Source organism: Coregonus clupeaformis, chromosome 33 (assembly GCF_020615455.1).
Source record: "Coregonus clupeaformis isolate EN_2021a chromosome 33, ASM2061545v1, whole genome shotgun sequence".
Lineage (NCBI taxonomy): Eukaryota > Metazoa > Chordata > Actinopteri > Salmoniformes > Salmonidae > Coregonus > Coregonus clupeaformis.
Window position 1 is genome coordinate 36,096,119 of NC_059224.1, and position 16,485 is coordinate 36,112,603.

General features: G+C 44.2%; 1 protein-coding gene across 3 annotated transcripts in view; it reads right to left on the reverse strand.

Moving 5' to 3' along the window:
• The window catches only part of LOC121549115 (hippocalcin-like protein 1), a 39,738-nt gene that overhangs the window by 10,089 nt on the left and 13,164 nt on the right, over positions 1-16,485 (reverse strand). For 2 of the 3 annotated variants that reach the window (XM_041860967.2, XM_041860969.1), the window contains exons 2-3: positions 14,799-15,400; positions 13,892-13,997 (exon numbers count right to left, since the gene is read on the reverse strand). In XM_041860967.2, coding sequence (XP_041716901.1) covers positions 13,892-13,997; positions 14,799-15,176 — 484 coding nt within the window. In that variant the 5' untranslated portion in view covers positions 15,177-15,400. The remainder of the gene's footprint in view (positions 1-13,891; positions 13,998-14,798; positions 15,401-16,485) is intronic. The other variant, XM_041860970.2, reaches the window with a different exon arrangement.

Genomic DNA, 16,485 nt, shown 5'->3' on the forward strand with positions numbered 1-16,485 from the left:
CCCAAGTGGGCCGGACCAGAAAAAAACACACAATGCCTCAGTGATTCACAGAAGTATATCACAGATCACAGAACTATATCAGGGTGTCATTTCTCAGGCAGAAATGTAGATAAAAATAATGAAATCCTGTTCCCCAAACAAGTGCAAGAACCACAGAGTCAAGAATAGGTTAAATATACAAATAAAATAAAATCAATTAAAAACAATAGCACATCAACATAAAAACATATAAACATAAATCTGAAAGCGTTGCTCAAACTCCCGTAACAGTCCAGTTATTTTATCTTTGAACCGCTTCATGTCTGCCACATGTTGGGTCGTGCACACATTTTTCAGACAGGGGAAGTGAGCTGCATCACCACCGGCAAGTTGCGTCTCCCACAATGACAGCTTCAACTTGAAAGAACGTATGCTGTCATAATACTGCGTGACAACTTTGTTGCGCCCTTGCAGCTGTTTGTTCAAGTTATTCAGGTGCTCTGTAACATCCACCATAAATGCAAGGTCCGGCATCCATTCTGCGGAATGAAATTCTAACACTGGTTTGCCCTTTTCTTCCATGAACTGTTCAATTTCTTCTCGTAAATCAAAGAAACGCCTCAGCACAGCACCTCGGCTTAACCATCTTACCTCAGTGTGGTATGGCAGGCCATAGATGTGGTCTTTCTCTCTGAGAAGGCTGTCAAACTGATGGTGATTCAGGCTTCTGGATCGGATGAAATTAACAGTTTGGATGACCACCTTCATGACGTTATCCATCTTTAATGACTTGCAACACAAAGCCTCCTGGTGCAAAATACAGTGAAAAGTCAAAAAATCACGTCCTCCATTTGCAGATTGCACTTTCTCTCTGAACTTTGTCACAACGCCTGCTTTTTTCCCGATCATTGAGGGCGCACCATCTGTAGCCAGGCTGACAGCGCGGGACCAGTCTACTCCGACCCTGTCCAGTGCGCCGACGAGTGCGGTAAAAATATCAGCTGCTGTCGTTGTATCTGTCATCGGCACCAACTCCACAAACTCCTCGGTGACGGTCAATGTGTTTTTCAATGAAAAAATGGCCAGTTGTGCAACATCTGTAATGTCCGTGCTTTCATCAATTGCAACCGAAAACGCAATAAATGACTTTACTTTTTGCTTCAACTGGCTGTCCAAATCCACTGAAAGATCGGAAATCCTGTCTGCAACTGTGTTTCTTGTCAGGCTGATTTTTGCAAAAGCCTGCCGCTTTTCAGGGCACACAATCTCCGCTGCCTTCATCATGCATGTTTTTACAAATTCACCCTCACTAAATGGTTTTGAAGCCACTGCGATTTCATTAGCAATGAGATAGCTAGCTTTCACTGCAGCGTCACTGATGTCTCGGCTGTGAGTAAACACAGACTGCTGTTTTTTTAGACCCGCCAACAGTTCATTCACCTTCTCTCATCTCCGCTGTCCTTGAAAGTTGTCATATTTGTCGGCATGAAGACTCACATAGTGGCGACGAAGGTTATATTCTTTCAGCACTGCAACATGCTCTGAACACACCAAACATACAGCTTTCCCATTCAATTCCGTGATTAAATAGGATGACCATTTTTCTTGGAACACTCTGCACTCTGCGTCCACTTTTCTCTTTTTTTACAGAGACATATTGGGGCAATGAGGGTGCCAAAGCACATAATGTTAAAAGTAGAAGCCGTAATAAATATCGCGGGCAAAACAAAGTAGCTCATTGGCTGCACGTGCTTGACCTACTTGCTCTGCCCCGGTATAAACAGTTTGCTTGCTTAACACAATTGCTATTGCGCCATCCAGTGGACGCAATTGGAACAGCAGTTTATTTTATTAAAAAATTGCAGCGCATTTTTATACTTAAAACAAAAAAAACAATTTTTTTTTTTTTTTTTTTCAAAATCATCTCGCGGGCCGGATTAAACCCGTTTGCGGGCCTGATCCGGCCCGCGGGCCGTATGTTTGACACCCCTGCTCTAGGCGGTTATAGCTGGTTCTCAATCCTGGACCAAGGCAAAGCTTACCACCAAGGGTTCATGGCTGAAGGATCACAACACTTGACCGTGTTCATCACCCCTTGGGGTCTGTATGAATGGCTGAGAATCCCGTTTGGTTTATCAAATGCCCCTGCAGCGTTCCAGAGGAGCATGGAGGAGATGCTAGATACCCTGCGAGACTAATGTTGCATTACCTGGATGATGTCCTCTGCTACGTAAAGTCATTCAAAAAGCACGTAGTAGGACTCCGAAGAGTACTGAAAGCCCTTCAATGCCACGGAGTGAAGCTGAGACTAACTAAGTGTGAACTGTTCCGGAGAGAAGTCAGGTATGTGGGACGTCTGGTCTCTGCAGATGGAGTTCAGATCGACCCTAAGGACCTGGAAGCCGTCTTTGCCTTGAGAGACAAAAAGCCCGGTACTGTTGGGGATGTTCGCAAACTACTCGGATTCTTAATTTACTACCGCACTTACATACAGGACTTCTCAAGAATCGCGCAGCCAATCTACGAACTACTCCAAGTGAAAAATGGTACAGCCGTAGTGCCATCAGGGAAACTGCGGAATGAGAAAGGAAAAGGTGCTCAGTTGTCATCCAGGACACCAGTGGAATGGACCGAGGTACACCACAGCACCCCTGGGAGACTGATCGACACGTTAGCCAGTCCGCCTGTCTTAGCCTACCCCGACTTTGACTTGCCCTTCACGCTCCACACTGATGCCTCAGAACAGGGGCTTGGAGCTGTCCTTTACCAATGTCAAAACGGGAAGCTGAGGGTCGTTGGGTATGGATCAAGAACCCTCTCACCAGCCGAGAAGAATTACAACCTTCACTCTGGCAAACTCGAGTTTCATGCCTTGAAGTGGCTGTGTGTGAAAAGTTTATCTTTCAAGGGTTTTTCTTTATTTGTAAAAATTTTTACATTGTAGAATTATAGTGAAGACATCAAAACTATGAAATAACACATATGGAATCATGTAGTAACCAAAAAAGTGTTAAACAAATCAAAATATATATATTTTTTGAGATTCTTCAAATAGCCACCCTTTGCCTTCATGACAGCTTTGCACACTCTTGGCCAGCTTCAGGAGGTAGTCACCTGGAATGCATTTCAATTAACAGGTGTGCCTTATTAAAAGTTACTTTGTGGAATTTCTTTCCTTCTTAATGCGTTTGAGTCAATCAGTTGTGTTGTGAAAAGGTAGGGGGGTATACAGAAGATAGCCCTATTTGGTAAAAGACCAAGTCCATATTACGGCAAGAACAGCTCAAATATCCTATATGGATGGTGTTAAGAGATAGATGGGAGTTATTGAATAGAGTTGAAGGATGGGACTAATAACAAATAACAACAAATAATAACAAAGATAGCTAATAATGTAAGCATACTGTGTCCATAATAAGTATATAGGTTGTATGTTGGGAGCTTTTGGGAAAGAGCACAGTTAGAAAGATATGGCATTTAGAAGCAAACCGGATGGACATCATGAAAATGATCGGAGAGGTTGAGAGTAGAAGAAGTTCAGGAGCAAAAAAATAAATAAATATATATATATATTGTGATGTCACGAGAGGCTACACAGCTTTCAGCGGGATTGCTCAAGTAGTGCAAGGAGACAAGGTTCAAACAAAACAAGGATTTTATTATAGGTCTTGGGAAATTAACGAAAATATAACAAAATTCTGTTCTCTTGTGGCTCTTTAAGGGTTAACAGTTCAGGGATGTCTCTTCCACATCCAAAATCATAATTCTCACTCGCTCAGATAACTTTTCCCCAGCCTTACTGTAGTCCACGTTGCAGCTAGTGGCCAACCCAGCAAAAAGTCCTTCCAAATGTCTCTCACGTATTTCCACAGGTGCATATATCCAAAGGTGAGTATTTCCCAAAGGTAAGTATCTCCCAAATCCTTATATTCCTCATGGAAGTGGACGTGCAGCACTCTTGTCCTCCAGAGAGCCCACCTTGGAGACTGTGTCTCTTCCCTTCAACAAACCTTCAGCTCATCAGCTCCTGATTGGTTTCAGCTGCGTGGGAAGATTGGCCATAGAGGGTTGGAGTTCCCGACCATACCAGCAGATGGAGCCATAGCTGTCTGGGTTTGCAGCCACCTCAGGGGGATGTAACGTCCCTCCAGGACACAGCCTCTCGTGACATCACACATCCCCCTCCTCGGGACCGACGTCCTCGTCGGTAAAGGCAGCGAAGAAGGCATCACGCCGGGAGAGGGCGTCCGCATTGCCGTGGTGCTTGCCAGCCTGCTCTCTCTTCAACTCCTCCACCTCTAGGACCAGGGACTCAGCCTCCTGTTGTCTCTCCTTGAGTTTCTTACTGAACGCATCAGCCTTGGTTTTAGCAGAGTTTAGCTTCTGTTGAGCAGCTTTCAGTTCCTTCTCTCTCTCTGCCTCCGCATTCTTCATCTTGTTCTCCAACACCTTGTACTTCTCCTCTGCCTTCTTCTGGACCTCCTTACTACTGCGCAGGGTCTCCTCACACTCCTCGATGGTCCTGCGCAGCCTCTCCAGCTCCTCCTGTTGCTTAGGGAAGGAGCTCTGTTGGAGTTTAGCCTGGAGGCTATCTAACTCTTCTGTCTTCATGTCTAACTGTTGCTTTAACAAACAATACCTCTCAGCGGTCCCCTTCAGACCAGACAGTTCTTTGTCCAGATTCTGTAGCTCCGTCTCTGTGTCGGTCTGGGCACCTGCCATCCCTATCAGAGCCCGGCCGGGAGTGAGTAACTCGGAGGATTGCACCGGAGCCTTCCCAGGATGAGTCTTGCCTCTCCGTTTCCGAGGTACTCGGGTTATCCTCTCCTGAGACTCTCTCCATAGTGGGTAAAAGGCTGGGCAGTCTCGTCCAATTAGGACAGGGACGGGAGGGAATCAACCACCCCGCCATCGTGTGTATGGTTCCCCGTGTGCTGGTCATTGTAAGTTCAGTAATGGGGTATTCTCTGGTGTCCCCATGGACACAGGAAACTGGGAGGACTTTCCCGGGGTCAGACACGTTGGGCCCACCAAATCCTTACGCACCAGGGTGGCCCGGCTACCAGAATCCAGTAAGGCCTCCACATCATGGTGATTCACAGTTACCGGGCAGGTGGGGGGTCGATCTGGGCCGCCATCTACGACTCCCAAGAGCGAGGCAAAACGGTGTGTGGGTGCTGAGCTGGAGGACTCCGCAGTGGGCATAGGTTCATCGGCTGGTTTCCCACACTGCCAGGAGATATGTCCCATCTCCCCACACCGGTAACACTGTCGAGTTTCCCCCTCCTGGTGTACTCTTCTTGGACCCGCCTGGTTTCTGGCTCCCCCTGGAGCCGGGATAAGTCCTGACGTGGCTGGGTTCGAGACCTTGGGGTCCTTTGGACGGGTTCTTCCCATTTGTGGTGGGGCCGCACTCCTGGGGTCTTTTCGGGAAGCATTCAGCATCTCCGCTGTGGCCTGGTACTTTTCCACAGCTTCCACGGTCAGATCAGCCGTGGTCAAGGCCTGTTGACTGATGAACCGTTTTTGCCTCATAAGGCAGGGCGCGTGAGGTAACGATCCACCACAACGGCCTCCACCACCGCCGCTGCTGTATTCCTCTGCGGATCCAGCCATTTCCTTGCGATTCGGACAAGTTCATGCATCTGCGCCCGAGGAGGTTGGTCTGGTTGGAAGGTCCAACTGTGAAAGCGCTGGGCCATACCAAACTTTGTGAGTCCATATCTGCTGAGGATCTCAGACTTCAGGGCATCATAGTCAGTAACCTGGTCAGGGCCCAGGTCCCGGACAGCATTCAGCGATTCCCCGGTTAGAAAGGGGGGCTAACAGACCAACCCACTGTTGCTTGGGCCAGGCTTCCCTAGTGGCCGTGGCCTCAAATGCATGCAGGTATGCCTCAATGTCATCGGTAGCTCCCATCTTAGATATAAAGTCACTTGCCTTTATTGGGCGGGTATTTTGGACCACCCTCTGTCTCTGCAACTGCAACTCCTCTGCCTTCAGAAGGTTGGCTTTCTTTTGCTCCTCCAAGAGAGCCACGGTTGCTTGCATCTGGGCTTGCTGGCCAGCAACAAGGGCTTTCAATATGTCCTCCATTTCAGTCGGGCGGGGGAGCCTACGGCCAACTTGGAAAACTGGGTGATCAAACCTTCGGTATCCTCCTCTGACATGCACTATTAACGCTTGAGCGTGCCTGTATTCTCCACCATCTGTGATGTCACGAGAGGCTACACAGCTTTCAGCGGGATTGCTCAAGTAGTGCAAGGAGACAAGGTTCAAACAAAACAAGGATTTTATTATAGGTCTTGGGAAATTAACGAAAATATAACAAAATTCTGTTCTCTTGTGGCTCTTTAAGGGTTAACAGTTCAGGGATGTCTCTTCCACATCCAAAATCATAATTCTCACTCGCTCAGATAACTTTTCCCCAGCCTTACTGTAGTCCACGTTGCAGCTAGTGGCCAACCCAGCAAAAAGTCCTTCCAAATGTCTCTCACGTATTTCCACAGGTGCATATATCCAAAGGTGAGTATTTCCCAAAGGTAAGTATCTCCCAAATCCTTATATTCCTCATGGAAGTGGACGTGCAGCACTCTTGTCCTCCAGAGAGCCCACGTTGGAGACTGTGTCTCTTCACTTCCCCTCCAACAAACCTTCAGCTCATCAGCTCCTGATTGGTTTCAGCTGCGTGGGAAGATTGGCCATAGAGGGTTGGAGTTCCCGACCATACCAGCAGATGGAGCCATAGCTGTCTGGGTTTGCAGCCACCTCAGGGGGATGTAACGTCCCTCCAGGACACAGCCTCTCGTGACATCACAATATATATATATATATATATATATATTAGGGCTGTCAAAAATAGCGCGTTAACGACGTTAATTAGTTGTTTGCTGTTAATTACGTCAATTTTTTTAACGCATTTCACGCATGCGCAGTGTGACAAATTATTCAGGTCAGGAAAGTGGTTGGGAGCTAGAGGCGAGATGGAGCAAGGTGAGCAAAGTGGGCCTATTGACGGATTCAAATATAAAAAGAATGATGATGGTACAGTTAACAAGTACAAGGTTATTTGCAAGATTTGTAAGAAGGAGTTTCAATTTCACCGGAGCTGTTCAAGCTTGAAGTACCATGTCAACGCCAAACATGCGTTTGCTGGGCCGTCAGATTCTGTCATCGCAGCCCTGGACAATCAGGAGCACAAACTCGTTTTGCCGACCGCAGCAGAGTGGGATAAACTGCAGAGGCTGGAGACACTTCTAGAGCCATGCAGGTAAATCAGTCTGTAACTTATCAAATAACATCGCTTTGATTATTTTCTGGAATGAATTAAACCAAGTCAAATATCAATAACATGTATCTATGTAAAAAATAATGATGATGATAATAATAATAATAATAATAATAATAATAATAATATGTTGATAACCACTGTTCTAATAATACACTGTCTCTGTGTGCATGTGTGTGTTTGTGTGCGTAGGTATGTAACTGAGCTCCTGGGTGGAGAGGCCTATGTCTCCTGTTCTGTGGTACTACCTTCTCTCTGCCACTTGCGTCTCAAGATGGAAGCCTGTGATGAGGACCCTGCATATGTGGTGAGATTCAAGACCAAGTTCAAGGAGGACCTAGCATCCCGTCAAGAACAGCTCAACAATGCATGGCTCCAGATTGCTACAGTTTTGGATCCTCGTTTCAAAGACTTGAAATGCCTGCCCAAGACAGACAGGGAAGAGGTGTGGACCACACTTGAAGGGATGCTGCAACAAGAATCACCCAGAAGGTCTTCACAGACACATGATGATGGGCCACCCAGGAAGAAAATCAGCCTTCTGCAAATGGGCTCAGATTCAGAATCAGAAGATGAAGAGGTCCAACCTGCCATACAGAGGTACAGAGCAGAGCCCACCATTAAATTGGAGGACTGCCCCTTGAGGTGGAGGGCATCTCATTCAGGAGCCCATGAGAAGCTGGCCTCACTAGCTCACAAATATCTAGCCACTCCTGCAACCACTGTTCCCTGTGAACGACTTTTCTCAGTTGCAGGTCACATTGTGAACAAGAAAAGGTCAGCTTTACTTTCAGAAAATGTGAACAAGTTAGTTTGCCTCAGCAACTGGCTGAAAGATGATGAAGCTCAGTAGATTTGAAAGGTGATGTTCAAACAAAAAGACCAGTTTCAGTGCAACATGTTATAGTAGTTAGCAACTGGATTTTTGAGCAACTGGATTAAAGAATGGAGGAAAAGGTAAAAGATTGTTCTTTGGTTTGATTTAAAAGTTTTATTGAAAATGTTTTTTTCCACAGATGACTCAAATTGTGCAAAAATGTGGTAGGTCACTGTTATGATTTGACTACATTTATTGCTTTCTGTTCAATTGAATACTGTAAATTGTACATCCTGGTTAAGAGGAATGCCAAAGAGGAAGTGATGGAACATTACAAAGACAAATATTATGGTGTGTAGTATGTTTCAGCTTGATTTAAAACACCATTATTTGGCTGTGTTAATAAACAGACATAATATGAAAATTATGTATCTGTGTCCTGTTATTTATCTTTTGGTATGCATTTCAGAAAAAAAATGGTTAGGATTCAGGTGTAATTGCAAATAGTGATTAATCATGATTAATCCACTGAAAATTCTGATTAATTTGATTAAAATTTTTTATCATTTGACAGCCCTAATATATATATATAGATATAGAATTATTGTAAAATTAACTCTGTCCATAAGGTGTAGATAGTAAGTATAGACCGGAAGTAGAGGCCTGGGCGTGGTTGTTCACTAATTTACTCCAAGTAGGGAAAGGATGGTAGGGTTGAAAAGTAATAAAGGGGAATATATATATAAAAAATAAAATAAAAACATGGGGGATTGGAAGTGATGCAGACAATTACATTGATAGAAGATGCAATCTATCTGCAATATTAAGCTGATCCATCCCCCCCAAAAAAAAAAAAAAAAAAAAGAACAGCTCAAATAAGCAAAGACAAACGACAGTCCATCATTACTTTAAGACATGAAGATCAGTCAATCCGGAACATTTCAAGAACTTTGAAAGTTTCTTAAAGTGCAGTCGCAAAAAACATCAAGCGCTATGATGAAACTGGCTGTCATGAGGACCGCCACAGGAATGGAAGACCCAGAGTTACCTCTGCTGCAGAGGATAAGTTCATTAGAGTTACCAGCCTCAGAAATTGCAGCCCAAATAAATGCTTCACAGAGTTCAAGTAACAGACACATCTCAACATCAACTGTTCAGAGGGGCCAGTGTGAATCAGGCCTTCATGGTCGAATTGCTGCAAAGAAACCACTACTAAAGGACACCAATAAGAAGAAGAGACCTGCTTGGGCCAAGAAACACGAGCAATGGACATTAGACTGGTGGAAATGTGTCCTTTGGTCTGGAGTCCAAATTTGAGATTTTTGGTTCAAACCGCCGTGCCTTTGTGAAAAGCGTGTGGGTGAACGGATGATCTCCGCATGTGTAGTTCCAACTGTAAAGCACGGAGGAATAGGTGTTATGGTGTGGGGGTGCTTTGCTGGTGACACTGTCTGTGATTTATTTAGAATTCAAGGCACACTTAACCAGCATGGCTACCACAGCATTCTGCAGCAATATGCCATCCCATCTGGTTTGGGCTTAGTGGGACTATCATTTGTTTTTCAACAGGACAATGACCCAACACACCTCCAGGCTGTGTAAGGGCTATTTGACCAAGAAGGAGAGTGATGGAATGCTGCATCAGATGACCTGGCCTCCACAATCCCCAGACCTCAACCCAATTGAGATGGTTTGGGATGAGTCGGACGGCAGAGTGAAGGAAAAGCAGCCAACAAGTGCTCAGCATATGTGGGAACTCCTTCAAAACTGTTGGAAAAGCATTCCAGGTGAAGCTGGTTGAGAGAATGCCAAGAGTGTGCAAAGCTGTCATCAAGGCAAATGGTGGCTATTTGAAGAATCTCAAATATAAAATATATTTTGATTTGTTTAACACTTTTTTGGTTACTACAATATGTGTTATTTCATAGTTTTGATGTCTTCACTATTATTCTATAATGTAAAAATTCAGAAAAACTCCTGAATGAGTAGGTGTGTCCAGACATTTGCTGGTACTGTACATCATCAGCACAGCCAAGCTAAATGCAGTAGGCCACAGATGGGTTGGGCAACTGTCAGACTTTAGGTTCGACATCAAGTACAGACCAGGCAAAGTCAATATAGACGCAGACACGCTATCCCGTTTTCCCCTTGACATAGACCAGTATGTAGCTCATTGTACAGAAGAGTTGTCAGGTGAAGCTGTTCGTGCAACATGGCAAGGGAGTCAGGCAGCACAGGGAAAAGATGTAGCATGGATCGCAGCCTTGCACCTGTCACAAGACCATGTAGAGGAACAGTACACTCATGGACCCCTGCCAACTATCGACCATGGTGAGCTAGAAAAATCCCAAAGAGACGATCAAGCTATTGGAGAACTAATGAGACTAAAAGAAACAAACAGGATACTTACCAGTGAGGCAAGACGAGGAGTAAGTGCCGCTACCAAGAAACTGATGCATGAATGGGGAAAATGACACATTGACAATGGACTCCTGTACCGGAAAACCAGTCAAAGACGCCAGCTAGTCTTACCAGTCCAGTACAAGCAGATGGCGTTGAAACATCTTTATGATGACATGGGTCATGTTGGAGCAGAGAGAGTCCTCAGTCTGGCATGAGAAAGGTTCTACTGGCCATTTATGAAGAGAGCCAATGAGGAATATGTAACCAGACGCTGCTGTTGTATCAAGCAAAAGAAGCCAGTCACACATGTAAGAGCACCGATAGGCAGCATCACCACAAGTTCACCCTTAGAGCTAGTCTCTATCAACTACATGCATCTGGAGGCCAGCAGAGGAGGCTTCGAGTACATACTGGTCCTAATAGACCATTTCACAAGATTTGCACAAGCATATCCGACCAAGAACAAGTCCGGAAGAACAGCAGCCGAAAAGATATTCAATAACTTCATCCCAAGGTTTGGATACCCCTCCAAGTTACACCACGATCAAAGTTGATAGTTTAAGAACAAACTCTTCAAAACACTGCTGCAAATGACAGGAGTGGGTCACTCAAGGACATCTCCCTATCACCCTCAGGGTAACCCGGGCGAAAGATTCAATAGGACTCTACTTCAGATACTGAGAACACTTGAGGAAAAGCAGAAGGACAGGTGGAAAGAGCATCTTCCACAAGTCATCCATGCCTACAACTGCACCAGACATGAAGCGACTGGATACTCACCTTTCTACTTACTATATGGTCGCCACCCACGCCTAACTGTAGACTTTCTGTTTGGCCTGGCAACAGGAGAGAAGTCACGCACACCTAGATGTTATGCTGAAAAGTGGGCTGAAAGAATGCCCGAAGCATACAGAATTGCGTCCGAGAACAGCAAACAGGCAAGTGCAAGAGGCAAAAAGTACTACGACCGTCACTTGAGGTGAGTGGTTCTGCAACCCGGTGACAGAGTCCTCATACGAAATTTGAGCGAGAGAGGTGGTCCTTGAAAGTTAAGGTCATACTGGGAAAGGACATTATACAGTTGAAGTCGGGAAGTTTACATAGTCTTGGCTGATGACAGTGAATTATAAGTGAAATAATCTGTCTGTAAACAATTGTTGGAAAAATTACTTGTGTCATGCACATAGTGAACCCCCCACTAGTTAACAATCTGGTTGAACAGGCTAGGAGGCCCACACGTGAAAGAAAGCCTGCACAGATATTCACTTATCGGACGCTAGGTCAGCCATCCTACCAGCCACACACCACAATCAACACTGTAGAGGTTTATGGGGTACCACTTACTACAGTCTGGGTAATTACACCTTACCACATTGCACAGCCCTACCAAACCCTACCTTACTCCACACTAGTGCCTTACCATATTCCCACTTACGTGTATTAGGAAAGCAAGAAATAATCTAAAGTGATGCACTTATACTTGAAATGTAAATAAGGCTTAAATGTCACAAGCCATTTTCTTTTTGTCAGGGAGCGTGTGACACACACAAATATGTATGGTCATATTTGTTAATGTTTTATTTTGTTGCTTATTTTATTGGGCCATCCCCTGTATCATTTTCTAGGCCTCCTAGATATTTGTATTTAAATTAATGTATATGATTACTCCCACTAGGGGGAGCTGTGACATCAAATGGGAGCGTTAGTGAGATCTTCAATCTTGGAGAAGGCCTACTACTGAACACCACTAACGTTTCTCCGTCTCATCATTTTATCCTGTTAATTCAGGTTTATTATCTGCTGACCACGTGTCAGTCCGAGGCGTGTAACACTTGCTGACTGTACACTTTACTGCATGATTGTAGCGGGTTTACTAACGCGTTAGCTCTAGTAGCTATGTTGACTATGACGTTAGCTAATATGGCTGTGTGTAGCGATTAGCGGTTATGATATGAAGGTTTGGCTTGGAACTTATTTTTTCGCCTGGTCAAAGACAGCTGATGTGTTGTGCACTGAAGTCCACAAGCGAAGGGAAAAGGTGAGAGGAGCAGAGCGCATAGATGCGAGAAGGAATGATAGAATGAGCAAAGTGATCATGCTGTTTGTATGTGGCTTCTATGAAAGTGTTTTTGTGTATGATCAGGGGTGTATTCATTCTGCCGATTCTGTTGAAAAGCGTTTCTTAAATGGAAGCAAACAGAGTGTGCAAGGTGGTATTGAATGTGTCACTGTCTGTCACCTTGATTACTCAAATTTGTCAATGGCTATAGTTCTTACATGTTTTATGTTTAAGCTGCTTTTGAAACCAAAAGTCGAATTGAAAACATTATTGGCATAGCTGAATTCAATTTTCATATTAGCAAGCTAGGACTGATGGTTTAATTAGATAAACTATCAAGTCTGTTTGTTTGGTTACCATGGCAACTAGCTACTGTTGCTATCAAGTAAACTTGCTAGCTACTTCAGTGGATGTTGAACACATTTATACCTACAAATGAACACATTTCTAGCGATAAATGTGTTAAATTATAGCCTATTATAAAAGGGATAATCAACTCCAGGCTCTATGCATTCTCTGGAAAATAATGCAACTCTGTGGAACACAATTTCCACGTTGTTCATTATTTTCCAGAGAATGCATAGCCCCTTGTTGATTATCCCTTACATTACCTCTAATTCGCTAATATCACAACAACATTTTTGAAATGTACATAAACGTGTTCTAGCGACACTGTTTAAACAAAAATACATTAGAGCACTCGTCGCGTAAATAGGTAATGCCACATTCAAAACAACTAGGAGCTCGGAACTCGGAAATCTATTACTTCTGACTTCAGTGCATTCACCACAACTGGGAACTTGGAAAAACAACGAGCTCCGACTTGGAAAAATAGTTTTGAACGGTCATCCAACTCAGAATTCCAAGGGCCCGGTTTCCCAAAAGCATCTTATGGCTAAGTTCATCGTTAGAACCATAGGATGCTATGGTTCTAAGATGGAACTTAGCCTTAAGATGCTTTTGGGAAACCAGGCCCTGATTGTAAACTGTGCTTTGTTTGTCATCTCATAGCAATTTTGTGTCACTTTACAAGGACATATATCACTGTTATGTTATGTTTGTTCTGGGGAAGGGATATAACGGTTTAACTAAAGAGAAACAGGTAATGATACATTTTCCAGCACTGATTCAGCGTTATTACATAGAAACTACAGTCTCTATTTCCAGATAACAACCATGGGCAGGTTGGGATGTCAGGAAAGGATTGGTTGAAACAACATGGTAACTACTAATGGTAATTACATAGTTCTTACCCAGTTATTACCGAGCTGGAATGTAAAGTACCGTAAATACTTATGTCACTATAATAAGTAGAATGAGAGGTTTAAAAACAAACAAGACTCACCATCATTGTCTACATCCATCTGTCTGAAGATCTTATCGGTCCGTTTCTCTGGCGTCGACTCATCTTCTGGCATCTTCATCACTGAAGACACCATCTTGTAAATCGCCTGCAGAAGGAAGAAGAATTGACCTTGGGTAAGAGGGTTGCACTAAGCTCATAAGGCATTTAGAAGTAACATTCTTCAATGTGTATACAGTCTACCATTAATGACCATTAAGCAAAAAGGTAACTTCCAAATAGTGCCTTTAACAAATAATACAATATTCTCTGTCAGAATGGAACTATTCTCCTGGTGACCTATGCAGTCAGATTACCACCTGGAAAAATCATCACGGGGTCTCTGGCTTTATAAAAAAAACAAGGCATTTGAGCCAAACACCAATGAGACGGGAACATGGTCTGAGGACTTTAACAAGATCATTTGTTTATTCAGGTACGCTTGTATCACCACCACACACAATCGCCTGAGCCAACACTGATACGGGACATGCTGCTCAGGCCACGGTTGTGGGGAGAGCAAATATGACCATGTTGATTAAGGGAAATAAAAATAGAACGAGCAGCAGCCAATGTCCATGGTGAAAATATGTTTACGATATCATGGACGTGAGTAATAAAGAACATATCATTCATTAGATAAAACACAAAGTCAAGTAATAAATAGGACGCTGAAGTGAGCAGATAACATATTGGAGGGTGTTCTGACTAAATCCACCTGTAAAATCCACCACAGGAAGTTAGCAGACACTTTTATCCCAAGAAACTTACAGAACTGTGAACTATCCACAGTGATACATATTCTTAGTATGTGGTCCATGCAGGAATCGAACCCCTGATGATGCCTGAACCATGCTCTGAGTCTAATCCATTGAACCACCAGAACCAACTCATTCTCATCTCAACTCACCTGTACGATCTCCAGCATCTCAGCCCGGCTGATGTAGCCATTCCCATCCAGGTCATACATGCTGAAGGCCCAGCGCAGCTTCTGCTCCAGGCCGCCGCGCGATGTGACACTCAGCGCGATGATGAATTCCCGGAAGTCGATGGTGGTGTCGCCGTTGGTGTCGAACGTCCGGAAGACATGCTCAGCAAACTTGGAAGCGTCGCCATACGGGAAGAAGTTGGCGTAGATCTTCTTGAACTCTTCGACTGTCAGGTGGCCCGTTGGGCAGTCTTTGAGGAAGCCTCGGTACCACTCCTGGAGCTCGTGGTCGGAAAACTCTGTGTTCTCGCGCAGGTCGTTCAGCACTTCAGGCCGCAGTTTGCTGTTCTGTTTCCCCATGATGGACCTCTGGAACGGGGTTTTGAACCTCAAAGGGCTTTTCTGGTTAAATGAAGGTGAAAATAAATGTGGAGTCTCTTTCACAGTCAGCTCTGCTGCTAGTCTTGGGACGTTATCTCCACCACGCAGGACTGTAGGTCCCCTTCTGCCCTCCTTGCGATGTCTGTCTGCTGGCTGGCTTGCTGATTGGCTGGCTGCTCAATCTGCGTCCTCTTCCTCTGTTCCTACGGGAGATTGAACACTCTCATTAGGAACATGAAGTGAAACACTCAAGTGATAAATTGGTTTAATCAAAACCGCATCTGGATGTTGCATTATACTGTAACTCGAGAGGTAGAAGAACCACCTCAAACAGCCCAATGCTGATTCATACTGAATTATGGTTATTATAACATATAACGACTGTAGAGGCTTTAAACAGCCTATGAGCAGCAGCAGAGTAATACTGATAAGATGACAACTGAGATGTTCTGAGTGCTACTCGGGAGGGCGAGGCCTGGTCTCCGTGGACACCATTTTAATCCCCTCACACTGTGAGGATTTATTGACCGTTTGCCAAGTGGTGGAGAGAGAGTGTCCGGGACCATTCTAGGCTTCAATAAGTCAGTCTCTTGTCTCAAAAGGTCAGCACGGCACAAGAAGCTAAGGTTGTTACCTCAGGTAGCCATTAAAAAATCCAGGCAACTAGGTTAGGATGCCACATGGGAGACAGTCACGTACACATGCATGGGTTTTCAGCTGTACAGTGCCTTGCAAAAGTATTCATCCCCCTTGGCCTTTTTCCTATTTTGTTGCATTACAACCTGTAATTTAAATGGATTTTTATTTGGATTTCATGTAATGGACATACACAAAATAGTCCAAATTGGTGAACTGAAATTAAAAAAATAACTTGTTTCAAAAAATTCTAAAAAATAAATAACAGAAAAGTGGTGCATGCAAATGTATTCACCCCATTTGCTATGAAACCCCTAAATATGATCAGGTGCAACCAATTACCTTCAGAAGTCACATAATTAGATAAATAAAGTCCACCGTGTGCAATCTAAGTGTCACATGATCTGTCACATGATCTCAGTATATATACACCTGTTCTGAAAGGCCCCAGAGTCTGCAACACCACTAAGCAAGGGGCCCCACCAAGCAAGCGGCACCATGAAGACCAAGGAGCTCTCCAAACAGGTCAGGGACAAAGTTGTGGAGAAGTACAGATCAGGGTTGGGTTATAAAAAAATATCAGAAATGTTGAACATCCCATGGAGTACCATTAAATCCATTATTAAAAAATGCAAAGAATATGGCACCACAA